Source organism: Zingiber officinale, chromosome 4A (genome assembly GCF_018446385.1).
Source record: "Zingiber officinale cultivar Zhangliang chromosome 4A, Zo_v1.1, whole genome shotgun sequence".
Lineage (NCBI taxonomy): Eukaryota > Viridiplantae > Streptophyta > Magnoliopsida > Zingiberales > Zingiberaceae > Zingiber > Zingiber officinale.
Window position 1 is genome coordinate 23,726,401 of NC_055992.1, and position 10,516 is coordinate 23,736,916.

Genomic DNA, 10,516 nt, shown 5'->3' on the forward strand with positions numbered 1-10,516 from the left:
GAATCAACCAAAAAGTGGTCATTTTTTTCACTTATTTTATTCTAGAGTCTTATATCTTTACAGAATTTTATTTGTGTTTTGTTCTTAATATTTATCAATTATCTTTATAATTGCTGAGTCTCTTCTTTGTTTTTTATAAGGATGGGAATCTGTACCAGTGGAGGCAGCAGATCATTGGGATGAAGACTGGGATAAATTTGAAGATGAAGGTATTCCCATTTGCCTATAAGGACTAACACCCATTAGTTTATGATTTTCAGAATTGACTTTTGTGTTTACGTCATGAAGCTCAACAAAGGTTACATGGACGTGGAAATTGTCAATACTGTCATTTATACTACCAAAATCAGACATTGTGGTTCCATATTAGCTCTTGTTATTTCTACCATATTTGAATTACATATGTATACAATCAACCTTTTGCCACTGCTAGGTTCTTAGCGTATATCTATTTTTTTGTTCATAAATATTCAATTTATCTATTTCAGCATGATCTTTGTTTATTGTATTCATAAACTTTAGATTCTAGTTATTTGATGCTGGTATGCTAGTTGAAGTATGTGGAAATCCAAAAGCATGAATATGTACTCTCATCCTATTTAAGTAATTTGTTTTTTTGTCTAATCTAATGATTCACATAATATACAATTGCGTCATTGAATGATCATGAACTTATGGCTTTAAGATTCACTATTCACCAACTGAATGCATATATTACATGCAGAGTTACAAGTTCATTGTTACTCTGCTATTAATATAAGAAAGAAGATTTATATGAAAGATGTTAGGTGTTTACAAAAGATGCTAGATAGGAAGGAATTTGAAACACAAACCTTACAGCTTTATGGTCTGTTATTTTCGAAGAAAAGATGGTAGGTCTTTAATAATTAGAACACCTGTATTTCTTCAAGGAAGAAATGGGAACCCAACAGATCATGAATGGATGCGAGGATGAGGAAGAGTACATGTCTTCCTTAGCCTACTATCTGTTACCTATCAACTCAAACCATGATGGAAAGAGAATTTTGGCCAATTAGAATCGAATATTGAAATATTTTTTGAAAAATGTGTCATGGGCCCTTTTGGCTGGGATTTAAACCACTCTTATGTAGATTTCCATGTCCATACTTGTCTTCATCATCTGACCCTTATTGTCCCCACTATTACAGATCAATGCATGGATCTTAATTCTCCATTGAGCTCTAAAAATCATTAGTAATTGTCAAATTAAGCCATTTTTATTACATATAGTCTAGTTTTCTTTGATCTTTTTTATATGCTTTACACCTTTGATTCTAATTTTTTTTAGTCTTCAATTGATTGCTTCTATCCATTGCCTTGCATACTAATTACCCCTATATTTTTATTCTCCAAAGTAACTCCACACATTCATCTTTAGCAGTTTCAACTTTGTTACTATATTCATTTTTTTAGGGGATGTGGTGCTTTCTATCAACTCCAAACTCTCAACTTTAATGTATGGCAAGCTATAACCTATCCTTATAAAATTTCTCTTTTAGCCTAAGAGGCACACAATGATCGCACAAAATTCTAAAGTTCAAGTCCATTTCAACTATCTATTTTCTATTATTGTATCAATGATATCTATGTAAATATCATCCAACATATCTAAAACTCTTATTAGAATTTCATTTCTATTCATCTTACATAATCCATTTATTTTTTTATTATTACTGAAACTGTATTTGAAAGGTTCAATTTTAGTTTTATTTCAAGATTTTAATTTTGTACACACTTTTATCAATTAATATGATATTGTTTGGATGCAAATAGGTATATCTCAAATATGGTAAGTGTGTGCATCTAGTAGTGATTATTAGATTTGCCTTTAATATAAACCTATGATTATAAGAACATCCTATGATTATAAGAAAATACTTTGTCAGAGTCCCTATATATCTAATATTAGCAATTATATTTTTCATACCTAGCTTTTGTCACATTGATATTTTTTTTAGATAATTTTTTATTCTCTAAAATTCACTATGATTGTTAGCTAGGGACCGCTTCATAAGCCTTTTTAAAGTTGGAAAATATCATATGCAAATTCTTCTTTTCATTGGTTGCAATCTGGTTAATCTTTTACACATGAACCCAAAATAATTTCTTCAACGTGTTGTCACATATTTTACTTTGCTACAAGACCCTCTCGACCCAACCATAGACATTCTAGGATCCTTTTTTAAACTTGTTCTCTTTGAGTTAAGAGAGATAATTAGACACATCCCATTGGGGTAACACTCATAGCGACTAACAGGCCAGAGACCAAGAAGTGAGTTACTTATACAAACATCAAGGAATTAAATTTCATGTCATGTTGGTTTGGATGGACGAAATTTACCATTCCGATCGGCACTGGCACCGTGAGGCCGCTGCAAGTTGTGGCAGTTGCCGCAAGATGCTACGAGTTGTCGTGAACTCACGGTGACCTCCAAGGCCTCGCAAGGCCGACGTGAGTCGTCACTACCCTGCGACGACCTTAGCGGGGCTGTGATAGCAGTGTAATTTTTTATTTTTTATTTTAATTTTTGGGTTAATTTTTTAATGGGTAACTCCTTTCCCTTATTAATTTGTCCTTCTTATTTTTTATTTCTTTTATCCATTAATTTTTTTCCTTTGTTATTTTTTTTTACTCTTTCATTTATTAATTTTTTTTCCTTTATCTATATAAAAAGGTAAACAACGAGAAAAGAATACCTCTTAAGGATGATTATTTTTTTTTCTCTCTTTATTTCTTCACAAGGTAAATAGAGGAAAAAAAGCACCTCTTAACCTTAAAATGATTATCCTTTTTCTTTCTTTATTCGTCCACATGATAAACGTAGAGAAAAAAAAACTTTTAAAGAGGTAGGAAACAAATTATTAAGAAGATAAAAAAATAAATATAATATAATTTTTAACTTTTAACTTTTAAAATATACTACTAATGAACTAAATTAATCTATATATAAATTTGATTTTAAAATGATCAAAACAAATCTAAATTAAATGTATTTTAAACCTATTTCATCCTGCCATGTTTTTTTTGGTGGACTTCAGCTAACCTAAATTGACTTTAACTCAATAAACATTAAACATTTCACAAGATAATATCAAAACTTAAACTCAACATTTAATCTCGCAAATATAACTCAATAATAAGCATGTATAATATCAAATATTAATAAAAATATTTTTAATTAATATATTTTATATTTAAAAAAATATCAAAATCGTAATGACATGACATGATACAATATCGAAATCATATTGTTTTATTGACTTCATAAGCTTTATATGCAGCTTATGCAAAAACTTTTTAAAACCACTCTCAGTAACTTTCTAAGTTTTTAGATTCATCAATTTGATCACTTTATAATTTGACAATATTGTATCTCATTTGTATTTGTAGAATTAGATGATAAGAATTCTTTCTTTTTATTTCTTGGGCATTTCATTGGTCCTCAAATTTTTTTAATTAACTTGGTTTAACGAAATTGCAATTTGATCTCTTAAACACTTCTAAACTTCAATAGGAATATTATCAGCTCTACACTTTTATCTAACTTTGAGCCCTTTTCAAGCTTCTTTAATCTCATTTGATCTAATCTTATGAACAAATCTATGATTCATAAATTTTCATAGTTTTGTATCTTTTAAATCAAATTTTGTGTAGAGTGCACATTAGAAAGACTATAAGGATATTTTTTCCCATATTTTCTTAATCACCTTCTTAACAAAATTCTTTTTGTTTTCATCTTTTATACATTCAAAATTACCCAAGGCTTATGATTTTCTTTTTATATCAACCATATTAGTTTGTGTTGATTTGATAAGTGTTCTCTAAGCATTACCTTTCAAATTTTATCAATAATTTCATCAACTTTTGTAGTCAACAAATAAATCAATTTGATTCTGACTGTAGCACTCTTAAAAGTAATCAAATGCTCTTTTTATATCATAAGATAAGTAGTAGCGACCAGAAGATACATAAGTAGCAAAATCTAAAACCATACTATCCTCTTCATTTATTTTCCCAAATCCAAAATCTTCACAGGCCTTTAATTTTTATGTTCCCGATACACTCTCCCTAGTTGTCCATTAAATTCTTTTTAAATTTTCAACCATTGGTATACTTGTAATTTCATTTTAATTCTCCTATAATTCTTCTTTGATTTGATCATTTAATCCTGTTTGAAGGGCATAAGAACTTAAAACTAGTTTCTCATTTTCTCAATATTTTTTTTCTCCAATTCTTTCAGCTTCAGCAACCTTATCCTAGCTTTTATAATCCTTAACATGATACCTCGGAAGGCTCACAAACTACTAAATGTTTTAAATATCAGAATCTGGTAGCTATTTCTCTATCTTTTTCTGCAATACTGTAAGCACGCTTTTGGTTGTTTTCCTTCTAATCCTAACACCCATCAATTCTATTTTCCAGCTAGCAACCTTATTCTAAAACTATGATTAGCTTCTTTACTTGCATTGATCCATAGAAATGTGAAAATTTATTGGCTATCATGCATGCATTCACTTATTTGATGGCTCATTTTTGAGGTGGCCTCCTAGTCCCCCTTTTGCATATCAAGGTATTTGGGTGGGAAAGGACCCTCACGGGTTGTAGGGGACAACCTGACCTTCAAATACAGTTAAGATCTACGCTTATTGAGGTTTATACATTTTTAACATTCGCTGTTAAGGCCCAATGTAAACCTTAACCTTTCTAATCTTCGCTTGGGATAACACTGACATTTTTATGGTAAATACGTGACGATTTCACCTTTTAACCCATGATAAAGTTATTTTTTGCTATCATTTTTGTATAATGTAATTGTGTTCTTTGGATTTGAGAATAAAGTCCATGTCACATTGATTAGCAAATTAGAAGTGACACATCCTACCACACGTTCTCCCATTAGTACTAATATTTGGGTGAGGCCACCTATACTAATGATCACAACAGAGTATATTTCCTTGGAAACTTATGATTTTCCTTTGATGTCTGATAACTTCTCTGAAGAAGTTAAGCTGGTAATTATCCTTTTTACAGGATTTACAGTCACAAAAGAACTTAGCTCAGGGGTTTTTAATACTGTTGTTAATGGAGGCTCAAAATCTCCTTCAATTTGGAGTGATAAAGCTTCTACTGAAGATTATTCTCCTATTGCATCTTCTTTCAATGCTGATGGCAAGATTGAAAAGCTTAATGGTACACATGAACACATGAATGGATCTGCCTATGATAACAGTGAGGAAGGATCAATGAAAAGCCCCACTAGCAGTCCTGAAAGAAGTACCTTTGAAAGTCCATTCAGTTCCTCTCAATTGGGAGTCAATGAAGTTTCACCGCACAATAATGAAACTCATAGGTACTTTTTTCTCTCTTCATTTTCCTCTTAATCTAATGAAGTAACAATCTATGCTAGAATTAAACTTTTACAGTGAATAGTAGGAACTTCAATTTTATCTTTATCCAATATGGTTGATTTTTTTTATTGTAATACATATTAACTTGATGATTCATGATCCTCATCTTCTTGTGCATGTTCTAATTTCTATATTTTTCCTGATGATGCCGTATGGTGAAGGAGTTGTGAATATATTTTAATCATTTTGTTCTTTAATAGGATTATGTGCCAGAACTAATTTTTCCTAGGTACCTTCCATCTTTGTTTCAGAATAAATTCTGCAAAATCATTCATTACAGACCTTCATGTTCTACTTGACATGTATATTTTTTTGCATGCAAAGGATATTCAGTCTTTTTTATTTTATTTTATATCAACATGTCCTCATAACTTTATTGTAACTAGTTTCCTTAAAGAGCCAGGTTAACATTGATCAAGGTATTAGATCCAGTTTATTTTTAATGGGGTTATTAATTTAAATAATCCTATAGAGTCTTGCAGATTAAATTTTTTAGTTAGACCAAGTTATTGGAGTTGATTATATATGTTGTACTATTACATCAACCATATTATTCATCAAAGAACTTTATTTCCAAATTAAAATTTCCTGTATCCTCTCTTCCACTTAATCCTCTTCTAATACGATCTAGGTTTTCTTGTCCCAGAAAATCTAAGAAGATTGATACTGTCTTCTGTTAAGTACCTTAGATCCTGCATTTCTCCTTCATCTTGCTTGCACCTCTAACGCAAAATCCCTTTTCTGATTTGATTTATTTGAGATTCGCTTTACATGGGTTTTGGGTTTTAGGACTCACTTGTGTGTTAAAGACACAAATTTGGAACCTAGTAATGATAAGTAGCATTAGTTGGGCTGGGAGAATGCAAGATCTTAGGTATTTGTTGAGAGGGGAGATCAACCTTCCTAGGATTCTTTAGGAGAAGAGATACAGTAGCTTCCTAGTTTCTAGATGAGGATGAAGGAGAAGAAAGGATAATAGAGAGAGATTATTTTGATATTAAAATGATTAATATCATTGATGTAAAACCCTCTAAAGAATCCTCTAAAGCATGGTTTAAAGTGTCGTGCCGAGACGGGCGAAATGGGCGAAACATCTCGTTCCGCTCGGCGATCAGCATCGGCACGACCCCAATACTAGACCCGCAACGACTGCAACATGTTGCGCGACCCCGTGGCTGCAACGGAGGGGTCGCATAACCCTTCCGCTGCCGCCGCAAAGGTGTCGCGCGACCCTGCGACCGCTGCAAAGGGGTCACATGACCACCACGGTCGCGCCGAAGGAGTCATGCAATCCCTGTGGCCATGGCTAAGGGGTCGCACAACCCCGTGGCAGCGCCAAAGTCGCGCGAGCTCGTGAGGTGTCGAATTTTAGATTTTTTAAAATTAAACTTAGGTTAATTATTTTAATCAACTCTTAGCTATGATGGAGATAATCTAAAGAGACTTTATTAAACCCTAATAAAATTATCTAATTAATTTTATATTTCATTTATTTTAATTTAAAAATTATAATAAAATTTTTATTTATTTATTTATCTATTTTCATATCTTTTCCTTTTTTTTAAAGATTATTTTTTATATTGTTTATTTTGTAAAATATTTATGTTAAATATGTTATTTTTTAATTAATATATTTTATATTTAAAAAATACCAAGATTATATCGGCACGACACGATACGGTATCGAAATCATATCGTTCCGGTCCAGAACCGAAACCTCGACACGGGTCAAAATTTTAAACTTTGCTCTAAAGTCGCGCACGACTATTGTGCACACAGGGGTGTGCAGCATAACACACCCCATTGAACATGTATTTCGAGGAAGTTAAAAGTGACACATCAACAGTTTGCAGAAAGTGTAGGTGGTTGGCAAGGGAGAAGATACATCCTATGTTAGTCTTTCCTCTTGTACCCATGTCAACTTGACACAACATGAATAGAGGTATGCAAAATAAATTCGCGGAATCAAGTTCGAAGAACTGGTAACAAGAGGAAGAACATGCAGACAAGGAAGGTTACCTCCTAGGCTTTGCATGTTGCATGTATAGGGAAGGAGGGGATGCATCTGACCACTCATTTGGCCACATAGGCTGGTATCCATGGCGATGCCGCTCAAGGTCGGCTTCACAAACCACAACGTGAGAGAAGGGAGAGTGATGGGACTCGTGTCATGGGGAGAGAGGGTGGGCAAAATTAAGTGCTATAAGTTATACATCTTATATAATAATAACTTTAGTTGTGAGAGAAGGGAGAGTGATGGGACTCGTGTCATGGGGAGAGAGGGTGGGCAAAATTAAGTGTTATAAGTTATACATCTTATATAATAATAACTTTAGTTATACTATATTAAGAATTTTTTTAATAGATTAATTTATTAACTTAAGTTGTATTAATTAAAACTATATTAATAGATCAATTAATCATTATTAACTTATTTATTAAGAAATTATTGTATAAATTTAGTTAACAGTAATTTGTAGCATTGCTGTGTCTTAGTATATATGGTTTCGAATTTTGGATCCTTCTCACTCAGGAAAAAAACCATGTCCCACTTTTGGATCCATACTTGTGTCCAATACTCACACTCGAGTCTAAGTTCCATAGGGTACATCCTAGGTGGATTTAAAAAGGGTGAGAGAATGGTAGGGAGGTGGTGGATGATGGAATTTGGAGAAGGGGGAGAATCTGAGAGGGTTTCCCTGAACTTGGAGGGGAGGGAAGAGGCTTGTTTGATGTGGGTGGATTGGTGCTAGCAGTTTAGTGCGCATAGCAGTTTAATGTGGCATATTTTTGTTTTTGTATTTCAGGGAGTGGGATGAGGGAATAATGTTCATTTTTTAATGTTATTTGGTGTTGAAAAGGGTATAACTACCAGGGAGCTAAGATTTGTTTTAGAATGGAGGCGAGGGTGTGAAGAATTTTTTTATTGTGATTTTTAGTATCAATTGGTAGTGAGGGAGAATAAATTGTGAGTTTTAAAGGGAGGAATAGAACAAAGTTGTTTTAGAGTATGGGCGAAGGGGTAGGATGGGAGGTGCTTTCAGCAAATGAGCGAAGATGAGTACTGCTTTCAGCAGAGGATGATAAGAGGAAGTGCATGCAGCAAATGCTTCCTATTGTTGTCTTTGTCCTTGTGTCATCTTCCAGTAGGTCATATGATGTTTATGGAGTTCTTTGAGGAGTTAAAACAAGTTGGTATGAGGATCTTTGAGGTGATGAGAGTCACTATGAAATGATTTTGATACCTAATAGGATTGAGACAAATGATGATGACCAGCATTGGTTGGGTTAAGAGTATGCTGGATCTCAAGTATTTGTGGTGAGAAGAAAAGAACACCAATTTTCTTTGGTTGAAAAAGTACCCAAATTTACTTGGAAGAGGATGAACAATAAGGGGGTATAAAGTGGGGATTATTTCAAGATAAATTCAAAATGGAATTAAAATTAAATTAATTTCATACTCTTTTTCATTGTTGACCTGAAGTTCAAATTGATTATAGTGATTTTTTTCCATGTTTCATATAAAATTTTCCATGATCTAGAATTCAAGTTCACAGTATGAAATCTTAGTGAATTTATTTTTCTTCCTATATCAACTAGCAATCGTTGTTGTTTCCTTTTAATATCTTTGTGATAAGCATTTGGAGCCTTTGGCATCTTTCCCTTTATCTGCATTAGATACAAGTGTTAATAAGCACAAAAGTAGTGATAATATTTTGGGAGTTCCAACTGCTATTGTCAAAGAAATATACGCTAGATTATGATGCACTTGTCCAAAATAATTATTGCAGTGATCATGTTGATGCTGAGTCTACTATTTCTGGAGATAAGTACAATGATGATCCATGGACCTTTGATGATACTGATTCAGCATGGAAGGTAAATTCCTATGTAATCTGTTTTGTTTTCCTTTTGTCTTGTGCAAAATGAAGGCATAAAAGAAGTTAGAAGATCTTTGTCAGTGGATTCATTAATTGATGTTGCTGTCGTTACCTGCAGGAGAATGATTATGATGGCGGTAATAGGAATACTTTCTTTATGTCTGACTTTGATTCAGTAAAAGCAGACTCTCCAAGTGCTAGTAGTGTTTTTGGGAAAGAGAAGAGGAGCTCCTTTTTTGACGATTCTGTTCCAAGTTCTCCAATGTTCAACTCTTCCTCTTCATCAGCGTTTAATGGTGGGCGAGATGCCTTCTACAGTTTTGGCAGATTTGATTCTTTTGCAACGCATGATAGTGGCACTTTTACTGCACGCGAGAACTTTTCTAGATTTGACTCCATCAGCAGCTCTCGTCCTGAAACTCTAGCACGGTTTGATTCAATAAGTAGCAATAGAGACTTTGGTCACAAACGGGGGGCATTTGAATCTTTTGACGATGCCGATCCATTTGGTTCAACAGGACCTTTTAAATCTTCTGGAGGGAGTTCCCCAAGACAAGGGTCCGATAATTGGAGGGCTTTCTAAGTCTTCTGCAAGGAAACTTCCTGAATCGTGTATGATGCAGAGTTGTAAGCATAAATATTGGTTTCATTCTACAAATTCATGGCTCAGTTTGGCTTGTATGATTAGTTTTGCAGTTTGTTGTGTGCAGTGTATTTTATGTTACCATTCTTTTCCATTGTTCTTGTTTTGGGGTTTAAACTTTTCAAGATTGTAATTTTTTAACCCTATGTTAAGAGCATTTAATATCATCTACTGGACATTTATTATTATTATTATTATTATTATTATTATTATTCAGTTTAGATCGATTAAATCTGAGATTGATCGGTACGGCTCTATAGAAAATTTTTATCGGTAAGTTAGGAAGTATTTGAAGTGGATGATCATGGCTTCTGTTGGTAAATTTTTCCATAACAAAACCATGGTAGGTCCACAGGCCTACGCTACCAAAGCTATCTTGTGACCTGTCGTGGCTCTGAGTTAACTGACTAATAGTGATGTATTACAGAATTCGGTCATGACTGATCCAGGTAACCTGCGACTTATAATTCTAATCCGTGATAATTTTCTTTCTTTAGATTAAAAAAAAGAGATTGATACCAAGTAGCTTACGATATTAAAATAAATGATATTTTATAAAGAT

The 10,516-nt window shown here is 33.1% G+C and overlaps 1 protein-coding gene across 1 annotated transcript in view; it reads left to right on the forward strand.

The window, feature by feature from the left end:
• The window catches only part of LOC121969713 (epidermal growth factor receptor substrate 15-like), a 51,921-nt gene extending 41,800 nt beyond the window's left edge, over positions 1 to 10,121 (forward strand). The window contains exons 10-13 of the mRNA XM_042519940.1: positions 141 to 209; positions 5,054 to 5,372; positions 9,222 to 9,309; positions 9,430 to 10,121. Coding sequence (XP_042375874.1) covers positions 141 to 209; positions 5,054 to 5,372; positions 9,222 to 9,309; positions 9,430 to 9,894 — 941 coding nt within the window. The 3' untranslated portion in view covers positions 9,895 to 10,121. The remainder of the gene's footprint in view (positions 1 to 140; positions 210 to 5,053; positions 5,373 to 9,221; positions 9,310 to 9,429) is intronic.
• Positions 10,122 to 10,516: the final 395 nt, after the last annotated feature.